Raw genomic sequence first — 26,519 nt, 5'->3', positions numbered from 1 at the left:
GGGTGATTAGTCCGTTCAGGACTCACTGATACTTCCTGGTACTTAGAGTTTGAATCTTGAACAGCTAAGTAAGTGGTGATACCATTTGACACGTGGGGTACAGAGGTCTAAGGGACAACCAGATGGACTCGGTTAGTAGGCAGCTGAAGAGTCGTTCAGAATGTCATCAGTAAGGGGGAGACTGGAAATAACGGTCCTCCCTGACATCTAGGAGACGGTTGAAGCCGCAGGAGCAGATGACACAACACGAGCTGTGAAAAGAGCAGATCCCAGATGCAACCTTGCAAAGCACCCAACTCCATGGGGCGAGGAGAAGGGGTAGAACACTCCGGTTTGGGGCGCCTGGGTGGCTCAGTGGGTTAAAGCCTCTGCCTTCAGCTCAGGTCATGATCTCAGGGTCCTGGCATGGAGCCCCACATCGGGCTCTCTGCTCAGCAGGGAGCCTGCCTCCCCCTCTCTCTCTGCCTGCCTCTCTGCCTACTTGTGATTTGTATGTCAAATAAATAAATTAAAAAAAAAAAAAAAAACTTAAAAAAAAAAAAAAGAACACTCCGGTTTGCCGAGTGCCCAGTAAGGCACCTCCACATTTGCTCTCTCTGGAATGGCACAATAAACCTCTCCAGTAGTTTTGCCTCCCCTTCCCCGTCCCAACCCTTGACTTGGTTCAAGGTGGGGAGAGAACCAAAGGGGACCATGGAGTGAGGTTTTCATCAGGGCAAAGTGACGGGTATAGAACGCATAGAATAATGAATGTGAAAAAAAAAGTTGCTTTATGCATTTATCAATATTTAATCAGAACTGGGTCATGCTGAGTTTGATCACGGAACATTTATGACTTGTCCTGAATCTTCATAGTGAGGAGAAAAAGGAGATCCACACCACACACCTGTCAGGTGTGCAGCTAGGAAGCAGGGCATAGTGTGCTGTTACTCGGCCGGCAGTAGTAATACTTATAGATAATGCGATAAAGAGCAAAAAGATTAGCCAAATGTGTTATAAGTGTCTTATGATTGTCATTATAGTCTTTTTTTCTGTCTCAAAGTTCTTAGATGAAAGAGAACTGAGTTGCCATGGACCAAACTCTCCTGCGAAGAAACCAAACTATGAGACTGACCCTTAAAATTAATGACACAAAGACACCGAGAGCAAAGAAGCATAAAGAATCTTGTTAGTAAAATCTTTTATTTTGATTTACGAGCCAAACGTAACACAAAATTCATAAGCCAGAAAGTTTAATAATAGGAAAGCAAAGAGAAACTGAGCTGGACCAGTTTGGAAAACTGACGGAAAACATTCATTTAAAATAAATCAAAATTCCATTTTATTGGGGGGGGGTAATCACACAGATCTTTCATATCTCAGTTGCAAAAGGCAGAGGAAGACTCAAGCTGAAGAGATATCTGCTGATGTCAACGGCTTCAGGGAGAGCTTTTCACCTAAAAGGGACACACAAAGAACAGGTTTGAATTTTCTTAATCTACGCTTTTATTTTCAATAAACTTTAAATTTTAGAATCATTGTAGGTTTACAGAAAAATTGCAAAGATAGTACAGAGAGTTCCCATATACCCTGCATCAATTTCCCTACCGGTTACCATCCACTAAGGTAGGTCTCACTAAGGTAGGTCTGACACAACTAACGAGCCAAGGTTGATACATAATATTATTTAGCAAAGCATATACTTCTTTCTATTTCTCAGTTGTTTACCTAATGTCTTCCTTCTGTTCCAGGATCTTACCCAAGATAGCTCATCGCATTTAGTCATCATGTTCCCTAGTTTCCTCTCCACTGCGACTGTTTCTCAGACTTCCTGTTTGTGACGACCTTGACGATTTTGACGAATACCAGTTGGGTGTTTTGCAGAATGCCTATCACCGATGAGGTTCCCTTTGGTCACCTGGCTGAACTTGTCAGGTTTCTCCACTATAAGGTCACGCTTTTTCCCCCCTTTTCATACTGTACTCTCGGAAAGGACGTCACTGTACAAACCCACTGGAAAGGGGTGGGCAGTTACGCACCATCCCCTTGAGGGAGGAATACACATGTACATTGTTTGCAATTCTGTGCTTCTGGAAGATTTGTCTCTTCTCCCCCATTTATTTATTTGTTTGTTTGCTTAATCATGTATCATATAGACACATGTATATCTAAGTATGGACTCACAGATACTTTACTTTGGTTATAATCTTTTCTAAAAATTTCATTTATAATCTAATACTACTTTACTGTGTTGCTGCAAGTGTTCCGACGTCCACAATTTGGAGATTCTTCTGTTGGTTCATTTGTCCCTTTCAACCTATTTATTTTTAAAAATTTATTTGTTTGAGGGTGCGGAGGGGCCGAAGGAAAGAGACAAGCCGACACCCCACTGAGCGAAGGGAAGTCCCTCACGGGGGCTCGGTCCCAGGCCCCTGAGATCACAACCTGAGCCGAAGTCAGATGCTTAACTGACAGCCACCCAGGTGCCCCCTCAACCTATTTTCAAGAGAAATGATGTTATTCTTTGATCTTTGTCTCTTGCTTTTCCTACTTCAAGTACTTGCATATCTAAAGTTTCAGTGTTGATGAATAATGTGGAGTTCAAGGTGATGCTCCACAGTCAGGAACACCAAGGCATTTTACTTCAAACCAATTCAAAGATCCAGTAAGATAATCTCTCTGGGGTTAAAAAAAAAACATAATAAGTTCAGTTGTCAGGATTCATTATGTATGTGTGGGTTTATATTTTGCCCAACCCGTCTCGTGTATTTACTTAAATAAACAGGGTTGAAGTGGTCTGACTCTTGATCTTTGCTGCTGACCTCGTCCTGTCCAGTCTGTGTTGCACACCGTCAGTAACTCTTCTAAAGGGTTAGCTCCACTGACGTTATTCCTTACATAAAGCCTACAGTAACCCCCAACTGCTTACCAAATAAAAGGCCAAATCATTAGCCTAATCTCATTCTACTGCGTGCCATGGCCCCCACTCACTTTTAAAATCTTCCTTTTCTAGTGATTCTCCCACTTAGATGTTCTTGCCAAGTCGATGGACCTAAACTCGTAAAGATGTTTTCCCTCTTTCTGCTTCTATAGCTTCACTAATGTTGTTGCTGATTAGAAGCAACATCTGTTTCTGTAAAGTCACAACTCTCGTGTGAGATCTAGTGTCTGCCCCATCAGATCCGTTTCCCTGCTTGTCTGCCCTGCTGTGTGCCCCGGAGGCTGACTTTAGACCAGGGCAGCACTTTCCTGCCTGCGGCGGAGTGGACAGCCTAGAAGAACTTGGGGGAGAGAGCAGGGCACTTTTCCTCTGGCCTGCTTCCCGTGAGGTTGCCGCGGGTTGCTCCTGCCCTCTAGTGTGAGAGGTTATGGGTCCTCTGAGGGCAGCCTTCTCAGAGCGCACTCCTTTGGGATTCTGGTAACTGCTCCCTCGTCCGCTCCCTGAGGCCCAGGGGTGGGGACGCCGGACTGCTGCTGGCTCGCGTGGCTCCAGGCCCACCTTGGCATTGCCCCAGACCTCCCCGCCACGCCCGTGTTCCAAGTGTCTTCACTGAATCCGCGTGGTTATGATCTGAGTGCCATCCATTTCCTCTTGTGACCTTGATACTCACTTCCTCTTTAGAGCAAAAACCCACTGCTTTCAAGAGCCTTTCATTTCCACATCTCACAGAATATAATCTGTTCTTCCTCCGCACATAAAATAGCACTTGGCCTAAAGGCATTAGTCAAGCCCGTCGTTTTGTCTAGAGGCTGTCCGACCTTCTCCTTCAGAGTATATAGTCTCTAAAGACAAGAGAGCCAGCTTTTTTATTTCTGTCCCCACAGCACTTAGCACTCTCCTGCCTAGGACTAGGTACTTGATACATTATTTGCTAAATAAATGACATTTTAAAATATATCCTCCATATTTGTTAACCTATACAGGGTTCTCGTCCACTGGAAAAATGAAGCGGCGTATTACCAACAATGGGAAAATGGATGCTTTCTTCCCGTACTCAGGGTAAATGCTACAGCAGACTGAGAAAAACCATGTTTATTTCTACTTAATAGCTCGTTCTGAGAATACTAGAAAAATCAGTTGGAAATGATTTGACTAATTTTCAGAAGTTCAGATTCTATATAACATTTCCAAATACTCTATATTCTATATGACCCCTTGCAGAGTTCGCTTTTTCCAATACGATTTTCCTGTTTAGTCTCTCTCCCCTTATTCTGGATAGACACTTCATGCTGCAGTCAATTCAAATATTACATAATATGCGGTTTTCATTTGCTCTACTACTTCATAGTTATTTGCCAATTTCTTTTGTCAGTTTGATTGTCTTTGTAGGGGACGTGTTTTCTGCATCTTTTGTAGCTCACTACACTCTGGCATTTCACAAGTGGTAAGTGCCTCATTAACGGAGAAAAAGGAATTCTGAGAAAAGTCACCATCCCTTTATTTACTAAAATGTTTTTCAAAACATAAAGCTATTGTTGCAAGCTGAATGTCTATGCCCCCTGCAAAACTCACCTGTTGAAACCCTAATCCCCACTGTGAGGGCATAAGGAGGTAGGGCCTTGGGAGATAATTAGTTCTGAAATAAGGTCAGGAAGTTGAGCCCCCACAATGGGATTACTGTCTTCATGATGAGAGAGATCAGCGCTTACTCTCTCTCCCCCATTTGAGGACACAGTGAAAAGGCAGCCGTCTGTAATCTAGCAAGAGAGCCCTCGGAGGAACTGATTTGGCCACACCTTGATCGTGGCCTTCCCAGCCTTCAGAACTGTGTAAGCCACAGTTACGGTGGCCCCAGCAAGGTAGTGCAGCTGTCTTCCTCATAAGAAGAAACCAATAAATCCTCACAATAAACCGATCATTATATTGAGATAACCTTTGAGAGACTTAAGGAATTATTATTATTGAATTATTACTTAAAATAATGGATAATTTACAAAGCCCTTATTATATTTCAAGCAAAACGCAGATTCTGGGACCTACCATTAGTTTCTAGAAAGTGCGCATGGCTCGCCTTCTGTTGATGTCTCTCTTGATTTGGCAGAGAGAACACTGGGGACAGAAGAGCGTCACCAGATAGTCGTCACAAATGGACCCCTGTTTGGAAATATGAAGAGAAACAGAAATTTAAAACCCACCTCCTTGGAAGTTAGGACTTGTGGATTTTTAAGGCACTTTGAAGAGAAGCAGAAAGAACTGATCCTTTGAATTCAGAGTTTGGATGGACACATTTAAGAAAATGTTAACAGAGTTTTCCATATAACTCCTCCTTTAATGCCATCAAAAGTTTCCCTGTATTTTGCAATATTACATATAGGAGATGTCAATCACTATGAGGGAAAAACAGAGTTTCAGAAAGTGAAACCTCAAAATTTCCACACCTCCTGCCTGTCTCAGGAAGCTGCTAGAGGCTGTCTCCACCGCAACAAGGGACAGATCCCAGGAGGACGGAGATGCGGGCTATAAAGAGCAGGAGCCTAACCCGTGGGAGAGGCTAACGGAGCCTGGAACGTGAAGGCAGAGGAGATCCCAGGGCCAGGAGTTCAGCGTCACAAACGCAGAGCGACTAGTCCCAGGGGCGGTTGTAGGTGAGGCCCCTGTTCCCCGGACGAGATAGAAAATGGTAGAACGTCTGATGTGTTGAATAGGTTGGAAAGAGACTGAGAAAACTGAGGCAGTTGGGGGTCGAAGTAAGTGGAAAACAACTCGTAAGTAAGTGGGAAATTACTAATGAAAACACCAAGAATTATTAAGACCAGGAAAAGCAAAGTTTAGTGGAAAAAGCAGTCATAGTTCACTCCATGACTCAGCTCTGGAGCGCAAACTCCGTCTCATAATGTAAGTGCCAAACACGGATTTCGCCCGAATCACACGCCCCGGTACGCCAGGGAGTGGGCTGGGGAAAGGGCCCATTTTGTGGCGGGGAAGGAGAAGAAAACAGAACTAAATTCTCGTCTTTTATCCTGGGAGCTCTACAGACAGCACTCCAAACAGAAAACTCAAAAAGTGGCCAAACAACGCCTTTGATTGGGAGGAAAATCTCCCCAGAGATCTGGGAAGGCGGTGGCGGGAGAGAGAAGTTTGTGCACAACCACTTTTCTTGACGTACTTGGATGACCTAACATCAAGCCAGGTGTTCACAGAGCTCGGCAAATAAGTAAAACCCGACTGGAAAACGGGGACGGGGCTATTCGGCGGCCAGAAACTCCGAGCAGTGTTCTGGAAGCCGGGAGCACACGGGCTTACACGGCCGGGAACGTCCAACAGAGCGGGGGAAGCTGACACCTGACAGAGTCATGGACAGGGCCCGGCCTAACCCCCCCCCCCCCCCAAATCAACCCGGAACCCGGATCTCGGAAGGAGGAGGAACGGGCTGGGGACTGGAGGGCCGGAGCTTCACTGGAGCCGGACCCCTCTGCCAGGCCAGCCCTGCACTCACTGCGGCTGTGGCTTTGCCCCAGGGTGCAGCAGGCAGGTGAACTTAACAGAGGCCCCCGTGCGGGCTTTGGGGCCCTAGGAGGGGAGAGGGTTGCTGGCCGTGGGGGCAGTTCTTCACCCATCCTCCAGGAGATCAGCCTCCCTAGGACTTAACACAGACTCACTGGAAGGAAGAACAAAGGGTATTTCGGCACAGCAGAGAAATCTGAATTGCTGTCACGCGTGAGACAGCTGGACCGTCTCATGTTTGGTATTCACTGATTTATTTTATTTATTTTACTTTACCTTATTTTATTATTTATATGACATGGAGAGATGGAGAAAGAGAGCTCAAACAGGGGAAGGGCCAGAGGGAGAGGGGGAAGCAGGCTCTCTGCTGAGCCCCGAGCAGGGCTGGGTCCCAGGACCCTGGGACCATGAGCTGAGTGGAAGGCGGCTGCTGAACCGACAGCCACACAGACGTGCCTCCCCACCCCCACTTTCTTTTCTTTTCTTTTTTTTTTTTTTTTTTTTTTTTGCTTCTTTTCTTCCTTTTGCTGCATAGGTCTTTCCTGATGGCTTTTAGTCCCTAGAGATGACCCACAACACATTTTTACCAACTAGTGATGACCCTTCATTCTTTTACCCACAACTTAAAACTCAATTCATCTTGAGATTCATGCAGGTTTTTGTATCAATAACTCATCCCTCTTATTACTGAACACTCCTTCATTATAGGACTGGATCGCTGTTAGTTCACCTGCTGGGGGGCGTTTGGATTGTTTTCAGTTGGGGGCTGTTACACACAAAACCACTCTGAACATCTGAGGCAAGTCTTGGTATGGATATATGTTTTGGGGGGTAAATATTTAGGAGTAGGAGCGCCTGGGTGGCTCCGTGGGTTAAAGCCTCTGCCTTCAGCTCAGGTCATGGTCTCAGGGTCCTGGGATCGAGCCCTGCATCGGGCTCTCTGCTCAGCGGGGAACCTGCTTCCCCCTCTCTCTCTGTCTGCCTCTCTGCCTACTTGTGATCTCTGTCTGTCAAATAAATAAATAAAATCTTTGAAAAAAAAAGAAAAAATATATATCTAGGAGTAGAATGGCTCCGTGTGTTTAACTTTTAAGAAACTGCATTTTACACTCCTACCAGCGTTGCATTAGAGTTTCAGTTCCTCCATATCTGGCTGTATATGGTGTGGTTCAGTCTGATTAATTTTAGCCGTTCCCATAGTTGAATAGTGGTGTCTTATTGTGGTTTCCATTTGCATTTCTCTAATGATTTGAACATCTTTTTTTTTTTTTTTAAGATTTTATTTATTTATTTGACAGACAGATCACAGGCAGGCAGAGAGGCAGGCGGAGAGAGGAGGAAGCAGGCTCCCTGCTGAGCAGAGAGCCCGATGCAGGACTCGATCCGAGGACCCTGAGATCATGCCCTGAGCCGAAGGCAGAGGCTTAACCACTGAGCTGCCCAGGTGACCCAATGTTGAATATCTTTTTATATACTTATTTGTCATCCAAATATTTTCTTTTTTCCCTAATTTAATTTATTGTGTTAAGAACACTTAAGAATGTGGGTGGATCTCAAAATAAGTACGCTGACTAAAAGAAGGTGGGCAGAGGAGTAGAGACTGACACTTGGATTCCATAAACTGCAGACAATGCAAACTGTAAGGACAGAAAACATTGCCTGGGATGCGGGACGTGGGAAGCGCGAAGAGTTCTTCAGAGAAGCAAATGGGATTTGGTTGTTGTTTTAATCTTGATGTGAACATAAAAAATATTACCCAGTATGGGGCACACATCTAATGTTACGGGATTATAAGTTGATACAATCCTTTTGGAGGAGTATTTGATGGTATCTTTCAAATTTTGAACGTGCCTACCCTGGGATCTATCAATCTAATCTCGGGCACCAGACTACAGAAGTACCAGTGCACGTACAGAATTCCATGTCCTAACAACTATTTAATCTGCAGCTCTACTTGACCGTCCATCAGTAAGGAAGCGACTGAGTACATTATGGATGCAGGGGAGTACTGTGAACATGTTAACAAGGGTCTGCACACTGCATATTGCCGACATAACACGCTGATTGTGTGTAAAGGGGTCAGATTTTCACTTTTTACTTTCCATAATTCTGTGTTTGAATCTGTCATAAAATTAGGTCTATAGCTTGTATTATTTTTGTAATCAAAGCACTAAGAAACATTTTTAAATGAAAAAAATAAAATAATTTCAATGGAATTAAACACTTTCCTAATATATTTTGCCATGTCATTTGTTCCCCGTGATGCTTAATTTTATGTATCAACTTGGCTAGATCATGGTACCCATATATTCTAGATGTTTCTATGAAGACTTTTTAGACGAGAGTAACATTTAAATCAGTGGATCCTAAGCGACGTGGATTATACCCTGTGATGTGGGCAGGCTTGATCCAAGCCACTGAAGGTCGTAGCAGAGAAAGATCGACCTCCCCAGAGCAGGAGAGAAATCTGCCGGCCGCTGTCTCAGAGCCGGGCTGCAGCTCCTCCCAGCCTGCCCGGCTGCTGTGGTGTTTGGACTTACCAGCCCTCACGGTCACATGAACCTCTTCTTTACAGTTGCTCTTGTTATATGGCTCTGTGTGCCCAGGTCTGCGTCATCTGTATCTCTTTTGACTGGTGAGTTACCTACTACATAAAGGGCAGCTTGTGGCATCATGGAAGGCACCTTCATGCAAAGGCAGGGTTGAATATCGACAACTTCTACTCCAAGTGCATGTCTTTTGCGAGGTACTCCACCTCTGAAAACTTCAAAGTCCTCATCTGTAAAATGTGGACCCCCTCACTTTATAGGCACAGCTGGCGTAAGGTTTCAGTGAGGTGTCCTCTATCATGAACTTGGGGCATGCTGGGTCCTGAATAGTCCCCATCCATTGTCTGATACACATGCAGATACGAGAGTTGCTTATGCTCTAAGGTCTTTAACGGAAACCTAGAAGGTCACCTAACCAAGGACACCTCTTGCTATGGCAACTGGATAGAAGGTTGCACTTGCTAGGAAATGCCAACCAAGCAAATTCGGACGAGGGACCCCATCAGATGGCTTGCAGGTTTACAATGATGGTTTTCAATATGGGAGCATGTTGGAATGTCACAGTGTTGTAAGAGACTCACAGGGATGCCATATCGGGTCCGGTAGAGGGTCCTCATTGCGACGGACGTCCCGCACAGACAGCATTCGTTCATGTCCGCTGCAACTTGACACGCGAGGCACGTGAAGCAAAATGTGCCACAGAGACCTGGACACAGGAAGCCAGAGGCATGCGTTAGTCCGCTCTGTTCCAGCCACCTGTGGAAGCTAGTTTGCTTTCATGAACGACAGTCCCAGGCATGGGGTCTTGGCCACACATCTTGCTGCCAAGGCTATCCACCATGCTTTTGCCCGGTATTGCATCGGCTTTTCCCTTCGCCCCACCCAGTCTTTTCTGTCCTCCACACACCGTGGCAAGTGCGTGTCCTGCCTTCACTCATCTGTTGAACGACTCACATAAACCTAGCCATGTTCCAGAGATTGTCCTCGAAACGGACTGCCTCTTTCTGGAGTCTAGGAGAGCAGTCAGATAATAACATGAAAATTCCCCAGCGGAAACCTACTCAAGGTGTCAAGGGGTCAACCACGGAAATGAGGCCTCAAACGGCTCTGAGAGGATGTGCCGCTCCATCGGAGCACTGACAGCCGAGTGGAATCTGGCAGGTAGACAAACGGGGGAGGAGCGCCTCTGACATCACTTGGCATATCTTGGCAATAGCCGGTGTCCATTCAGTATGGCTGGTGGGACCGGGATAGAGCTGGAAGTCGAGGCAGGTTGGCGACTGGATGATGGCGTGAGTGTGTGGAGTTGGTCATGAAGGTCATAAGGAACCACCGAAATATTTTAAGAAGGGAGAATGATTTGGTCAGGGCTGTAATTAAGGTCTTGCCATGGGGGCCTGGGTGGCTCAGTCGGTTGAACGTCTGCCTTCGGCTCAGGTCACGATCCCAGCGTCCTGGGACCAAGCCCCGAATCGGGCTCCCTGCTCAGTGGGGAGTCTGCTTCTCCTTCTGACCTCCCCCTCTCATGTTCTTTCTCTCTCTCAAAAAAAAAAAAGTCCTGCCATGAAGCAATTAAGCTTTATTAGACCTTGTAATTCACTTATTTGAGTGAGGATACAAGAGGCAGGACAAAGCTATTCACCTTTACAGGGTTTTAGTGATGGAGTCACGTAGTATTACTATGAATGGCAAATGTTGAACTAATGTCTTCAGAAGTGTAAGTCATCACCCCAGGCCATCCAGTAAGAAGCGAGAGCCAATGAGCAAACCCATTGTTCCGTTTTCTAGGTAATTTTTTTTCTCTCTATGCTTTCTAATGTACAGTTGACCTTTGGACAATGTGGGGGTTTGGGAGCGCTGGCCCTCTGCGCAGTCAAAAAATCTGCGTGTAACTTTTGACTCCCCCAAACCGAAGTACGAATAGCTTACTATTGACGGAAGCCTTACCAATGCCCTCAACACTTTACTAATGCACATTCTGTATGCTGTACGTGTCACATACCGTACTCTTACAATAAAGGAAGCCAGAGAAAAGAAAATGCTAAGAAAATCACAAGGAAGAGAAGATACTTTTATAGTGCTGGACTGTAAACAAAAAGTCTGCATCTACACGGACCAGCGCAGTTCCAACCCATGTTGCTCAAGGGTCAACTTGATCCGAATTTCACTGTCACTGGTACTTTAAGGTTGACGTACTTTCTTTCCTTCTCTCAGGGCGCTCTGTCGGCTTGAGGCAGGCAAACCAACCTCGGAGCAAATTTTGTCGTGGGTGCCTGTTTGTTCCTCGGTTGGGTCAAGAGCTGAGCTCTTTGGTCCCCTCTGACACCCCCATCCCCGAGCGTGGCTCCCCAGCTGCACTTGGAGAGGTTCACGAAAAGGAAACAAAGAAGAGGCAGAGATCCTTTTCCGGGTGAGAAGCTGACAGCCTTTAGAATTCTTTATTCTCAGGTGTATAAAAACCTAAATGTATCAGTTTAAAGAGTTCCTGACGGAGCTTACGTCACAGCCATGGATGAATGCTTTGTGTAACTCGGAAGGAGCGAGTCTACATACGCAACAAGAAGAGTCGCTTTTCTTTTTCTTTCTTTCTTCTTCTTCTTTTTTTAAATCAAGTTAAATTGGAAATACCTCTTTTCTTTTCACGTACGGTCTATTTACGATCATTAGACCAGACCCACCACTGTGAGAATCATCAGCTTCCTTACACCATCTTAATCAGAACTTATTTTAGAAGTACGACTATCGACTGATGTGCTGGAGAAAAATGACCTACAACCAGCACAAGACTTTCTCCTTCGCTTCCCATTCACTGGCCGATGTGCCGGGTGCCCTGTAGGAGGCCGGGAACCCTCACTACACCACACGGGAGGAAAGAGGGAGGGCTCTGGCCTTGCCACCCCCCCCACCCCCAGCGACGACGGGCACATCTCCCAGCACTTACAGACTCCGCAGTCGCTGAAGCAGTCGCACATGCCCGTCTGCCAGTTCGAGGTTTGGGGCATGGGACTACATCCAGGCTGAGTCACAATGACCACCGGGGCCTGGGCTTGCATTTCCAAGGCAGGGTCTTCAGTGGCTGTGGTCTGGAAAGGAAAAAGCTGGTGTGAGTAGACTCAAGGTTGCTCATGGAAACCTGTTTTGAGGCATTCTGCTTCCCAGGCAAGTGAGATGATTTGATTAAGTTGTGTGCGGATCTTTTTTTTAAAAAAGAGATTTTATTCATTCATGTGAGACACAGAGAGAGAGAGCACAAGTGGAGGGGAGAGGAAGACAGGGAAGCAGGCTCCCCGCTGAGCAGAGCCCCACACCGGCTCCATCCCAGAACCCTGAGATCGTGACCTGAGCCGGAGGCAGACGCTCAACCCTCTGAGCCACCCAGGCGCCCCTGGTTCCTGATCTTTGAAGAATATAATTTCTCTCTCTACTCCCCTGAGGACAGAGGTCCCTGGGGGAAGGAATTCATTGAACTGATCAAAGGACCGATTGCTTCTTTCAGAGTAAGGGCGAAAAACCGGATTATTGGTACTGTTTTTAGACAGGCTTCTAGTATCCACACAAGACAGGGGAACAGATGACCACCTTGCAGCGCCCACAGTAGTGAACCGCAGAAAGCAGGCTTCGCTCATATGGCGCCATCCGAAACTTTGGTGCAAACATACCTTTCCCCTCCTGCTCCTTTTATAAGTTTCTTTTTGTTTTGGATTTATTTATGATTAGCAGTTGTAATAATAATAATAATAATAATAAACAACCCTCCCCTGTTTTCTGCTTATCCACGGATAGTCTGCTTCACTTCTGCTCAGCAAATGTTTGGTGGTTTCCCCCACACCAAGCGGTTCTGCAATCAGAGCTGCCGTGTCCTACCGTCCAGCTCCGTGCCCACCCGCGCCGACAGGATGGAGCTTCAGACCCGCAGGCGCAGGGCTCAGCCCCACAAGACGGCTCCTACTTCTCCGCTTCGGGTGCCGGCTACCAGCCCAGACTGTCACCCGCACTTGCGACTCACCAGCTACTGCCTGAAGGTCCCTGTGACCCCTCCTTGGGTTCAATCAGTTAGAGGGGCTCACACAGAAAATAGCTGAACAGTTTACTTACTGGATCACTGCTGTGAAACCAAGGAAACTAAAGATGCAGAGATGCACAAGTTCAGAACACGTGGAGTCTGGGGTTGCCCCCCTGCTTGGCTTCCTAACCCCGAAGCTCCCTGAACCTCATCCTTCTGGGGCTTTATTGCATTAAGCATCATTGATTAAACCATTGGCCACTGGTAACTGAATTCAATGTTGAGCTGCGCTCGCCTCCCTGGAAGTCTGGGAGGTGGGGCTGAACGTTCCAGCCCTCTGATCACAAGGCTGGTTCCGGGCAACCAGCCCCATCCTCAAGGGTTTTCTGAAAATCACTTCTCTAGATAAACTCCCTGTACTTGAGAGGGGCTTGGTGTGAATAAGAGAACACCTTTATCGCTCTTGATCAGTTAAGAGATTCTGAAGATTTTAGAAGCTCCGTGCGCTCCGTGCCATGAACAGAGATAAAAACCATATATGTATTTCTTATTATAAAGCACAATACCACAGAAGTCCTCTCCAGGTTTTTTGTATCCTAGTTCTTCACTTCAAATTTACCTGAAGCCTGTGTCCCCCACTCAGTGCCGGCTTGGGATCCCTTCGACACATGTTGGGACAAGTCCTGACAGTATGTCTCAGCAAAGTGTATTATGAAGTCCATTTTGTGAAGTTAATCCTAATTTCTACCAGCAGAGGCAGGGGGGGGGGTCATAGATCATGGATTAGATTTGGAGTGAGAGTATCTTTGCTTAAATCCTGGTTTCTTAAACTCTGTGATCTTGGACTAGTCGTTTACCTGTCTAGTCATTTAAGTTTCCATTTATTAGTGTATGACATGAAAGCGGTTTCTGACCTAACCACCTCACATACTTTTTGAGAGTTCTTTTTTTTTTTTTTTTTAAATGATTTTATTTGACAGAGCAGGGGTGGGGAGGGGAGAAAACATAAGAAGGCAGAGTGGCAGGCAAAGGGAGAAGGAGAAGCAGGCTCTCCACTGAGCAGGGTGCCTGACTCCTGCTTGATCCCAGGACCCTGGGATCATGACCTGAGCTGAAAGCAGATGCTTAACCGACTGAGCCACCCAGGTGTCCCTATCGATAGTATTCAATGAGATCAAGTCTGGAGATGAGTTTAGGTACCAGGTATCAGGTATCAGGTAAAATAGGGGATAGAGGCTATCATGTACAAAAGCATAGCAGGGAACTTTGATGACTTCCATATACAATTGTTGGTAATGGTATCACCCAATATTCACCAAAATTCTACTCTCCCGCAGACACTGCTGGACTCACATTGTCCACCTAATCTTACAACAGCCTGGCAGAGTGGGAATTATTATTTTTATTGAGTTGATAAGGAAATGGACACTCAGGGAGTTTAAGTAAACTGTGGAACTCAAATCCATCTCAGGCTCATTCCACAGACCCTTTGCCTCTTGCCTCTTGGCTTTGGACTCCCACTCCGTCACTGTGCTGAGGACACTGTCACATCGCCATCGGCTTATCGTGACCTCCTTGAGACCTGGCACCCCCTTTCATATTTAGTCCTTTAGCACCAAGCACAATGTTACCCTCATAAAGGCACATGCTTCATTGATTTAAGCACTTACAGGAGGCTTGATTCCCTTACAGTGTGCTGGGAACTGGGATGTCATACATTTCCACTTCAGTCTCCAGGACATTTTGAGAAGCACACACATACATGCACACATTAAAACTGAAAATACAGTGCTTCAAGATACTCAAGCATTGTCATAATATTTGCCTTATTAGTTTCTGCATACAGAGAGCAGGTCCAATACAAAGTATCTACGTTGTTCCATATTATTTTACAGCTCTCATGACTTTTTAACGCTTAGCTAGTTTTCTGGTTCCTTTGAACAAGAAGAGAGTGCAGTGTATGACACCAGGGATAGTTTTAAAAGCAGGATTATAGCTTGGATATTTCTCTATCAGCTGAAAGGATATCACGCAAGAATGGTTCAAACGCACCTAAATCTGCCAGGTTTCGTCACAGCTAATAATAAATTATCCAGGTCCGCTCTCATAGATGCGAATCTTAGCAAACGGTATCATGAAATGAATGCTCGGTTATTCTGGATGAGGATAAACTAGTTTAATTTTTTTTTTTTAGAAAGCAGGAAAAGCTTAAAAAGGGTCTCTTAACTATTTGTTTCTGTTGAACATCATCACTATCAGCAAGTAGCTCTAGGCATTTTCTTGCCCATCAGTGAGTATAGTACCCAAACACCACACATTTAAAGTTTTAATAAAATGATTATAAGTATCTCAAAGCACAAGATTTGACATTATTTATTTTTTCAAGGACTTATTATATATATTATTATATAAAATAATATATATTATTATATACAATAATATATATTATTATATATATACATATTATATATATTATTATATATATACATGCCTCTCTGCTCATGTACTCTTTATATATAAAGAGTACAAATATACGTATATATGTACATATATATGTATATATGTATATAAATATATAATATATATTATATATAATATATATAAATATAAATAATTAATAATTAAATATATATAACTAAATATATAAATAAATATATATTTATATATATAAAGAGTACATGAGCAGACAGAGGGGCAGAGGGAGAGAAAGAGAGAAAATCTTCAAGCAGACTCCTTGCTGAGCAGGGAGCCCGGAGTGGGGCTTGAACCAAGGACCCCAGGATTATGACCTGAGCAGAAACCAAGAGTTGGCCGCCCAACCAGCTGAGCCACCCAGCTTCCCTGACATTAAGTATTTGTTTATTTATTGTTATTTTTAAAGATTTTTGTTATTTAATTGACCGAGAGAGACACAGCGTGAAAGGGAACACAAGCAGGGGGAGTGGGAGAGGGAGAAGCAGCCTTCCCACTGAGCAGGGAGCTGGAATCGGGACTTGATCCCAGGACCCCAGGGTCATGACCTGAGCCAAAGGCAGACACTTAACTATTGAGCCACCTAGGAGCCCCAACATTAAGTATTTAAAGAAGAAGATTCTAAAATGGGAGACATTTAAAAGGCCTAAAGTTAAGAAAATAGTAAAAAGGCAGGAACAGATAATTCACAAAAAAAACATAAAAATGACTCTTAAAAGATATATATCAAAAAGGTGGTCAAATTCACTCAAAGTTAAGGAAATACCAATTAAATGCCTGTCAGATTGGCACAAATTAAAAAACATGCCACGCGTTCTCTTGGCAAGTGCTGCTGTGGGAACGCGGCCGCCCGGCAGGAGCTCGCACGATGCGGATCGGGGCTCGTGTGCAGTCACCACTCCACCCTGTCTTCCCACTTCCTGAAATGCCCCTGAGCATGGATCTCCAACCATGTGAAAATGTACATGTCTGAGGTTATTCGCGTACTCGGGGAGTGGCTGAATAATGACGTTCTGTCGGGGACAAGGCAGGCACTCGGGCTAAACCCCGCGTCGCCGCATGGAGAGTCACTTCAGCCCTCCCAGAAATGGAATCTTCAGCCAGTCCGTCAGGAACTGCCTAATCTGCTCTTGTTAGATGACCTGCCTGATAGACCCCTGCGAACCCCTAAAGAAAACTGACCCGGCATAACCATTTATTTGCTTTTTTGTCTAGTATAACGGCCCTGTGCCTGCTCCCTTCTGTCCGTAGAAGTCTTTCCTTTGGTACAGCTGCTCGCAGCTCCTTTCTGCCCAGTAGATTGCATGCTGCCTGACTCACAATCATTGAACAAAGCCAGTAAGATCTGAAATGTTACTCCGTTGAATTTTGTTTTCTAACAGGACATCCCTACAAGAGAGCATTATGCAGCTATCAAAGAAAGAATGAGGGTAACCTCTTCTATAAACTGATATAGAATGGTTTCCAGGATAAGCCATGCACAAAAGAATACGTGTTGTCTGATACCCTTCATATGAGAAATAAGGGGATATAAGAAAACATACTGTACAATGAGAAATACAGAAAGAATAAACCAGAGATGAATAAATGTGTCATGTTCAGAGTACATGGGGTGAAAAGAACAAGATGATGGAAATGGAGTGTAGGGCTGGGCGGATACCCCAAGTGTACCCTTTTGTGTGGCTCTTCCTCTAAATCATGCTAGTATGTCACACATTAAGTCAACACACAAAGGGACAATTAAAGTCCATCAGAATGTGGAAAGAACCCCAAAGGCAATATACATGGTGACAAAGTAACCTGACTGTATTCCGATTAATATTAGAAACGCACTGACGGGAGTGCGGAAGGAAAAGGTAACCGTGATGCCGGCAGAAAGTCGTGTTTTGACCGTGTAATATAAGGCTAAAGACAAAAGGAACCAAGTTAGTCCCTAGTTAGGAAACTTGTTTTTCACAAGGGTATAGGTTAACAGTTCTGAAACTTCTTTGTATTTATGTACATGCGAGGCTTGAACAAATAAATATATTGTGGGTAATGAGACTGAGGTTTTTTACTGTCAGAGAAAGAAATTACCAAAGGGAAGGAGGAGGGCGGAATGAATCCTGTGCTGTCGGGATCATGATTATTCACACACACGCGTACGTGCAAACACACACAGATATAGACATGTGTGTACATAAATCTATTTCCTAGCTCCGCCCACGGAGAGGACCTAGAAGCAACAAAAATCCATTATCCCTGAATATACCTTGTGCCCAAATCTTGGTTTTGAAATGCCATTTTCCAATAAAAGGGAGTCAGAGTTCATTGGAGAAATGGCTGATTCCAGGGCTAGAGCAGGGAAAGTACAAGAGAAGCCTGGAACCTCTTGATCCAGGACCAAAAGTTCAAAAAGGGCTCCAGAATGGCTTAGAGACAGAACCTCAGAGCTCATCTGATGGCTCTCATAGTGGCCAAACCAGGACAATCTGAGCAACAAATTAATGTTAGCAATGGTTTATAACTCATAAACCAATGCAACTACCCACAATTCCATGCTGATATAAATAAAAACAAATTTTAAAATGAGGGTGAAGATATAGTGCTTTTTTATGATAGAATTCCTATTAATGAATGTAGAAGGAGTGATGGAGATACAAGATACAAGATCACCATTATCACCACAGGGATCATTATTGATCTATGTTGAGATGGGGATGGGCAGAGACAGAGAGAAAGTCTCGAGCAGACTCCTCGTTGACTATGGAGCCTAACGCAGGGCTTGATCTCACGACCCTGAGACCATGCCCCGAGCTGACCTTGAGAGTAGGACACTCAACAGAGTGAGCCACCCAGGTGCCACCACAGTGATAGTGGTTGAAGGCGAGGCTCATGAAGGGACGCTCACCTCCTTGTTTATTATCATGTGCTGAAGGACACAACATCACTTCTGCGTTACTTTACCAATAAAACATACTCAGAATCCACTTGTAAGGGAGTATCAGACAAACACATATGGAGGGAGACTCTGTAATACATCTGGCCAGCAAACAGTGTCAGGATTGTGAAAGACAAAAAAAAAAGGAACTATTCAAGATGGAAGGAGTCTCTGGAGACATGAAGACTAAGTGCGATTTGGGATCCTGAATTGAATCCTGGAACAGAAAAGGGGCTGTCCACGCTCTTCAGCCAGAGACCATGAAGAACACAATCAGAGTTGAGCAAAGTCGTGTTCACTGCGCATTCTCGCAAGGGAAAAGGTGCCCACTGGGGACTGTGAGAAGTTTCCAGAGAAGGGTATTAGAAACACTTTTTGGTTGGGTAGATTTGAAGGAGGATCAAGGGAATGGAGGTGGCCCCAAAAGCGGAATACAATCCTACCTTTGAGTCTATTAATAGGATCTACAGGGAGCACGGAGGAATGCAAGGTTAATTCTGCCAGAGGTGTAGCAGCAGCAATCACTCAGACTAGCCAGGAGAGGACACTGTTTGGTCGGTTGTGGCTTGAATAATGTCTAAAATTCAAATGTATCTCCAAATATGATTATGGAGTGCACGTGTTTCATCTTGATCCATCATGGTCACAGACTAGCCTTATCTGACATCGATGCTCTGTGAAATTCTTTATGCGTAAGAGAAGAACATCAGGATCTAGCGTGAGGGACAGCACGGATGGGCCTGCAGGGTACTATGCTCGGTTATGTAAGCCAGGCAGAGGAAGACAGATACTGTATGTGGGGTCTAAAACCAACCAAGCAATCAACGGGCCAACCAAACCAACCCCACAGATACAGAGAACAGAACCTCTGTGGCTGCAGAGGTGGGGTGTGGGGTATGGGAGAAATGGGTGAAGGTGATTAAAAGGTACAGACTTTCAGCTACAAAACAAGCGAGCCTGCGGATGCACTCTGGTGGTTATAGTCAATACTACTGGATTGTATGTTTGAAAGTTGTTAAGAGAATCAAGCTTAAAAGTTCTCATCAAGGGGCACTTAGGTGGCTCAGTCAGTTAAGTGTCTACTTTCAGCTCAGGTCGTGATCTCAGGGTCCTGGGATGGAGCCCCGCATCGGGCCCCCTGCTCAGCGGGGAGTCTGCTTCCCTTTCTCTCTGCTTGCTGCTCGCCCTGTTTGTGCGCCCTCCCTCTGTCAAATAAATAAATAAAATCTTAAAAAAAAAAAAGTTCTATAAAAAATCTGTACCATATGTCGTGGTATGCTCACCAGGCTTATTACGGTGAACATTTCACAATATGTACGAGTCTGAAATCATGAGGTTGTACACCTGAAACTAATATAATGTTAGATGTCCATCACATCTCCAAAAAGACAAAAACAACAAACAAACAAAGAAACCCCACAACAATGCAGCGTGAGTGCCAGGCCGGCACAGAGCCATACCGCTGGCTGGGCCAGGCCGGCTCCCGGGCGCCAGAGACCCCTGTTCCCTTCCCTGGGACTTCAGGGGCACAACTAGGAAAATCTGAATAAGATCTGTCGGTTTGTTGGCTAGTTGTTTTCAATGTTAATTTCCTGGTTTCAATGTTTACACGGTGGTCATGTGATTCACAACAAGAATCAGGAAACCTGGGTGAAGGGTTCCCAGGGATGCTGTGCACTTTAAAAAAAAAATAGCTTTATTGAGGGATATATATTTTACATGCCATGAAATTCACTCACTTAAAATGTATACTTGGGAAATTATAGCTGATCCATAGTTGCACAGCCATCACCATAATCAAATTTTAGAATGTTTCTATCACACATCCCTTAAAAATACCCATATCTATTACTAGTCACTCCCCACATCCCCTCACTTCCGCAGCTCCCAACGGTCTCTAATCTGTCTCTACTGGTTTGGTTATTGTGGACGTTTCACGTAAATGGAATCAGATGGTGCAGTAGTCCTCCTCCGTGGCTTCAGTTACCTAGGGTCCGCTGAGGTCTGGAAGCAGAACTTTCTCCTTCTGACATAGGTCCAGTCGCCTAGTGCTGTTGCCTAGAGCAGTCAGTGGTCACCTGGAGCTCTCACGAAGCCAACATCATTCACCTCACTTTATCTCCTCACGTAGGCATCTTATCAGCTCAGGAAGGGTGAGTAGATATAATAACACTTCGAGAGACCATAGTTACATAACTTTTTTTTTACAGTATATGGCCACAATTGTTCTGTTTTATTATTATTGCTGCTAATCTCTTACTATGCCTAATTTATAAATTAGACTTTATGATAGTTATGTATGCATTTAAAAATCATATATATAGGGTTTGGTACCATCTGCAGGTTCAGGGATCCACTGGCCTGTCTTAAAACATATCCCTGGGATATACAAGACTGTGTGTAGTCTTCTGTGACTGACTTCCTTCAGTTAGTGTGATGTTTTCAAGGTTCATCTGTGTTCTAGCGTGTGCCGGTACTTCTGTACGGCTGAGTAACATTCCACTGTGTGGGCAAACCATCTTGTGTTTATCTGTTCAGGAGTTGATGGACATTTACAGTGTTTTCCTTTTTGATTATTAACGAAGGCTCCACTTACTGTCTGTCTACAGGTTTTTGTGTGGACATTTATTTTCATTTCTCCTGGATAGATACCCAGAAGTCAAAGTTGTGGGTCAAAGTGGTAACTCTGCCTTTAGCATGTTGGAAGGTAGCAGTGCTCACCACGTGTAGCATTTTGAAAACTGTTTCCAACTGTTTTCCCAAATGGCTGCATTTTGCGTGAAGGTTCTAAGTACTGGTATCCTGGTCAACATTTGTTACTGTCTGTGCTGTTTTTGCAGCATTTTTCTAAGCCTAAAATTATTTTTTAAAATAGCCAAACAAAACATTAAAAAGAACATGGGAAGAGGGGAGCCCCCTAAGATTTAAAGTGAAAAACACAAAAACAATCTGCTACCAGTGCTGTAAAAATATATTCCTAAATTCAAGCAGTGCATAATGTAAATACAGGCATTATAAAAATTTTACCATTCTTAGGAAGTATTCTAAAGGATTTCTCTTTTTTGTATAAAATACCATACTACATCCAGAGCAGTTAAAACTTATTTTAAATTTATTAAGTTTGCCTTTTTTTTTTTTCTTAAGGTTTTATTTATTTGTCAGAGTGAGAGGGAAGCGAGCGCACAAGCAGGAGGAGCAGCAGCGGGAGCAGCAGGCTCCACACCGAGCATGGCTCATCCGGCTCATCCGGGGCCCCAGGATCCTGACCTGAGTCAAAGGCAGCTGTTTCCCGCCAAGGCACCCCCACTCAGCCACCCCCCGCCCCCCGCCCCGGCGCCCCAGGTCTGCCTTTCTACTAAGATCACTAGAGTGGATTTTGGGTTTCATCTTTGCGCTCTTAGGAAACCCGCTGCAAAGGCCTTTCCCCGCGGTCCGCCAAGAGAGAACCCGCTGCGCTGCGGGGCCGGCGAGCGCGGGGGCAGCGGCGCGGTGACGACCGCGGGGTCCGTGGGGTCCGTGGGGCAGCGGCGCGGTGACCACCAGGGGGTCCATGGGGGCAGCGGCGCGGTGACCACCGGGGGATCCGTGGGGTCCGTGGGGCAGCGGCGCGGTGACCACCGGGGGGTCCGTGGGGTCCGTGGGGGCAGCGGCGCGGTGATCACCGGGGGGTCCGTGGGGTCAGTGGGGCAGCGGCGCGGTGACCACCGGGGGGGTCCGCTGCCGGGTCCGGGAGAGCCGCCCCGCGCGGGCCGGTCGGGAGGAGCGGCGCGTGTTGGGCGACGGAATGCGGGGACCTTCGTCGGGGTGTGCTCGGGCTCCGGTCCGGCGGGGAGGTCAAGGGGCCGAGAGAGGGCAGGTCGGGGTCCGGCCGAGCCAAGCTACCCCTCCTCCGCGGCAGCGGCCTCCGACCCTCCTCGCAGCGCCGCGGCCCGGCGGCTCCCGGTTCCCGCCTGGAGGCGGCGGCCTTCCCGGGCGCACGGGCCGCGCGCTCCAGCCCTGCCCCTGGCCGGCGGGGACGGTCCTGCGGGGGCCGGTGACGCCCGCGTCTCCCCTGGGCCGTCCGCCCCCGCGCTCGCTCAGCCTCTCTCTGTCTCTCTCTCAAACGAGCGAGTCAGTAACGTCCGTAGAACAGTCGCGACTGCGGGTGACCCCAGCGCTGCGGCCCCCGCACCCCCGCACGCGGCGTCCGGTGAATCCCGCGGACGGACTCGGGGCCTCCAGCCCCTCCGGGAGCAGAAACGTGTTCCCGCAACCGGCGTAGCTTCTTCCTTCTTTCCTTTTCTTTTTCTTCTTTTTTTTCTTTTCCATTGTTTAAAAGAAATACAGGTTTTTACAACTTCATTTCAGAGACAGCGAGAGCTCGCGCGGGGGAGGGGAGGGGAGGGGATGGCGCGGGGGGGAGGGAGGGGGGACGGCGGGGGGGAGGGAGGGGGGGACGGCTGGGGGAGGGGAGAGGGACGGCGCGGGGGGGAGGGAGGGAGCGGGGACGGCGGGGGGAGGGGAGAGGGACGGCGCGGGGGAGGGGAGGGGGACGGCGCGGGGGGGTAGGGGGGAGACGGCGGGGGGGAGGGGAGCGGAGACGGCTGGGGGAGGGAAGGGGGACGGCGCGGGGGAAGGAAGGGGGACGGCGCGGGGGGAGGGGGACGGCGCGGGGCGGGGAGGGGAGCGGGGACGGCGGGGGGAGGGGAGCGGGGGCCGCGCGGGGCCCTGCGACGCGGCCGGGGCGGAACGGAGAGCGCGCGGTCGGCGTCCCGGCCCCGGCGGCCCCCGCTGTCCTCCGGGAGGCCCGAAGACTCAGACTAGTCACGTGTCTGCGGCCGCGGGGTCGTCCTCCCTCCGCGGACTGTCGCCCTCGGGGCGCTGCAGGGTCCGGGATTCCCACCGGCCGCCGCGAGCCCGAGAGCCCCGCAGGCGGGACGGTCCGGGGGCCTCCGACGTCGGGTCCCCGTGCTGGGTCCGGGGCAGCGGCCCACGCTGGCCGCGCCGCATCTGCACAAAAAGTCCCTTTCTCAGTTCGGCGACGCGCGTAGTCCTCGGCCGGCAGTCGGGGCTCGGGCGCTGCTGCTTCCCCGACGCCCGCTTTCCTCTTCGGGCGTGGAAACTGCGGGCGCAGGTGCTTCCGTGGACGCTTCCGCACGGATAACTGCGCGCCCCGCGCGGGCCCCGGAGGTTTCGGGCGCTGGAGGGAAGTTCCTCCCCGACGAACGGGGCCTGCGGGGGCCGAGGGCTGCCCTGCCCGGCCCGGAGGACAGAGCTGCGCGGAACCGGTGTCGCAGACATTACCGGGCCGGGGGAGGTGATTTTGAAAAGGGTTTTGTAAACGCGCACGAGATTTCTTACTCGGGGAACGCCTTCTTGATAGTCGTAAAATGGAGAGGAGAAAGCGAACACTCCGATGCGCAGCTCTGTGGCCTAAATATCATCTCACAAATTCTAGAGAGCTTCAAGTTGCAGCAAAATCTCGAAACGTAACAAATGCACAATGTCCAAGTGACCTGCAAATCCCGTGCGGCGGCCACCAAGTCCCCAACCGTTTCAACCCCAGGTGTTCAAGGCAGGTTTGCAGCGTGTTTGGGGCCGTGGAGAGCCGCTGTGGTAACAGAAGACAACCTGCCTGGAATCTCTCTAAGCCCAGTAAAGAAGCTAAGACTTTCTGAGACCAGATCTACAAGCCTGTCTCCTTGTGTCGGTGGTCCCCAACACTTACTTTGTGTAAAAACCATTTGGAGAGCTTGTTTCCGAGGTAGAATCCTGGGTATTATCCTCCAAATTTGTTATTTTAGAAATGGGCTGGGCTGGGGTGTAGGAATCTGTCCCCAGCACTCTCAGGGTGCTCCTAAGCCAGATGATGCTGTTGTGCAGAGAAAGGTCGCTCTTTTGTGTAGACACAGCTTGGTGAGAATCAGAAAAATCATTCTTTTCTCCAGGCAGATAACAGCCTATGCCAGTGCCTCCAGCCTGCCTGAGGAGCACAGGCTGAACTAGCTTCCTTCTTTCCTTTGCTGTCGGCTCCCTGCTCAGAACCCGGGCATCCCAGGACATCCCAGTGCCAGTGATTTTGCAGAACACAGTTTGTCGCACCATGGCCTGGGGCTATTTCATTTCTCCTCTGTTACTAACAACTACAAATGCAATCTAGTTCAGCAAACAGTTGTTGGGCAGCCAATGCATGTGGAAGCCTTGTGTTAGATATGGTAGGGACTAAGATGTCTGTAGTTCCTTGATGGCCAGTGGCTCTGCCCATCACTAAGTGACCCCATAGCTATTTTGTTTGGTGCCATCTTTGATCCCACAGGAACAGAGAGTGATGGAAAATTCCACTCAGGGAAAAGAAAAAAAAATGGAGACAGGAGGAACTGAGCTGGGAATCTTTGTGCACACGTTTTGAAGAGAGACTACCAACTCCTTTCATGGAATGGCCTCAATGCTAGGAAATCTTGTAGAATTTGGCTCACATGTTAAACACCCTAATTTCACCAATTGGTCTTAGTTACGACTAACCTCATATCTATGTCCCCTGCCTTGGAACACAAACTCTTGAGAAGAACAGCCCATCATCTTATGGATATTAACCAATAGAATTAATGTATTACTCTATTACATTAATCAATTCAGGTACTAAATTTATTACTTAAACTTTCTTCTTCTTTCTGGTGTTTACTACTAAATTTTGATTTTTTTTCACTTTTTATTTTTTAAAGATTTTATTTGTGTGTTTGTCAGAGAGAGAGAGTGAGCGAGCACAGATAGGCAGAGGCAGAGGGAGAAGCAGGCTCTCCACCGAGCAAAGAGCCCGATGTGGGACTCGATCCCAGGACGCTGGGATCATGACCTGAGCCGAAGGCAGCCACTTAATCAACTGAGCCACCCAGGTGTCCCGATTTTTTTCACTTTAAAAAAAAAATTATTTTTAGGTAATCGCTACACCCAATGTGAGGCTGAAACTCACAACCCGGAGATCAAGAGTCCCACGTTTCACTGATTAAGCCAGCCAGACACCCGATTCTTTTCACTTTAATTGAAACATTTTTGTTTCTTGATCTCTCATCTCTTAAAAAAAAAAAAAAAGATTTTATTTATTTGACAGAGATCACAAGTAGGCAGAGAGGCAGGCAGAGAGAGAGGAAGGGAAGCAGGCTCCCTGCTCGATCCCAGGACTCTGAGATCATGACCAGAGCGGAAGGCAGAGGCTTTAACCCACTGAGCCACCCAGGCGCCCCAATGTCTCATCTCTTAAGCTTCAAAGGTAAAAATGTAATGGTAGGTGAGAAGGGTAACATCTCTGTGCATATTTAATTTTGAAACATTCTAGTCTGTTTTCTTCCTTTCATACTGAAAATTAAAAGATTTTCATGATTCATTAGTAAAACCCCCAAATTCCATCTCCTATTTCTGACATTTTACTGGATAGATGAAATAAAATATTTTCAAAGCACAAAAAAATTAGACTAGCACAAGTAAATATGCATATGTATTAATATAAGGAATGAAATTAGTGATCAAGTTAGTAAACATAACACCTGATAAGTGTTTTTTGCTGGAAACAGTAGTTGGTAAGAATTCAAGGCTACAGTCCTTTGAAAAGCATGGCATCTAAAACATGTTTGGCACATACTTGCTGAATTTGACTAAATTTAAAGCAGTTAGTTAAGAAAACAGTCTTTCAGCTGAAAGTAAAGAAATCAAATACTTTAAAAAAGCCCCAAATTTTTCTTCCCCCCAGTGCTAAGATAAGCTTTTAAAGAATTGCTTGATTTCAAAGTACTTACAGTGAAGAACTCGGTTCTGAGCAGGAAGTGATCAGTAGCTTGGGAGAGTATTCACTGAAAGAGCAAGGTATGTGAAAACAGAAGTAAGTGTGTTTCCGTTGGCAGACGTAGTACAGAGAACAGATTCCGAGGGTTTCATTGGCCCGGATAATCGTGGCCGCAAGGTGTGCTCCTGCTATCTCCGCAGAGGTAGAAGGAACTAGAGGGCATTATGCTAAATGAAATGAGCAGTCAGAGAAAGACAAATACCGTAAAATGTCACTCATGTGTGGAATCTAAGAAACAGAACAGGGTTGCTGGAGGGGCGGTGGGTAGAGGGAAGGGTTGGGTGACGGCCCGAAGAGGGCGCGTGATGGAGGGAGGGCTGGGTGGTGCCGCTGCC

General features: G+C 46.8%; 1 protein-coding gene and 2 long non-coding RNA genes across 3 annotated transcripts; 2 read left to right on the top strand and 1 right to left on the bottom strand.

Moving 5' to 3' along the window:
* Positions 1 to 1,163: 1,163 nt before the first annotated feature.
* On the bottom strand, positions 1,164 to 26,275 carry PLAC8 (placenta associated 8). The gene is made up of 5 exons (XM_059147098.1): positions 26,138 to 26,275; positions 11,915 to 12,056; positions 9,555 to 9,679; positions 4,961 to 5,074; positions 1,164 to 1,436 (listed from the first exon to the last, which is right to left on the bottom strand). The coding sequence occupies exons 2-4, from the start codon at positions 12,024 to 12,026 to the stop codon at positions 4,970 to 4,972; spliced, it is 342 nt and encodes a 113-aa protein (XP_059003081.1). The 5' UTR covers positions 12,027 to 12,056; positions 26,138 to 26,275; the 3' UTR covers positions 1,164 to 1,436; positions 4,961 to 4,969.
* LOC131815364 (uncharacterized) lies at positions 1,328 to 2,776 on the top strand. The gene is made up of 2 exons (XR_009347725.1): positions 1,328 to 1,460; positions 1,731 to 2,776. It is a non-coding gene; the product is annotated as an uncharacterized LOC131815364 (long non-coding RNA).
* LOC131815467 (uncharacterized) lies at positions 20,270 to 22,011 on the top strand. Its single transcript, XR_009347757.1, has 3 exons — positions 20,270 to 20,521; positions 21,513 to 21,884; positions 21,929 to 22,011. It is a non-coding gene; the product is annotated as an uncharacterized LOC131815467 (long non-coding RNA).
* Positions 26,276 to 26,519: the final 244 nt, after the last annotated feature.

Source organism: Mustela lutreola, chromosome 1, assembly GCF_030435805.1.
Source record: "Mustela lutreola isolate mMusLut2 chromosome 1, mMusLut2.pri, whole genome shotgun sequence".
In the NCBI taxonomy this organism is placed as follows: Eukaryota; Metazoa; Chordata; class Mammalia; order Carnivora; family Mustelidae; genus Mustela; species Mustela lutreola.
This window is presented reverse-complemented; position numbering and strand designations above follow the sequence as displayed.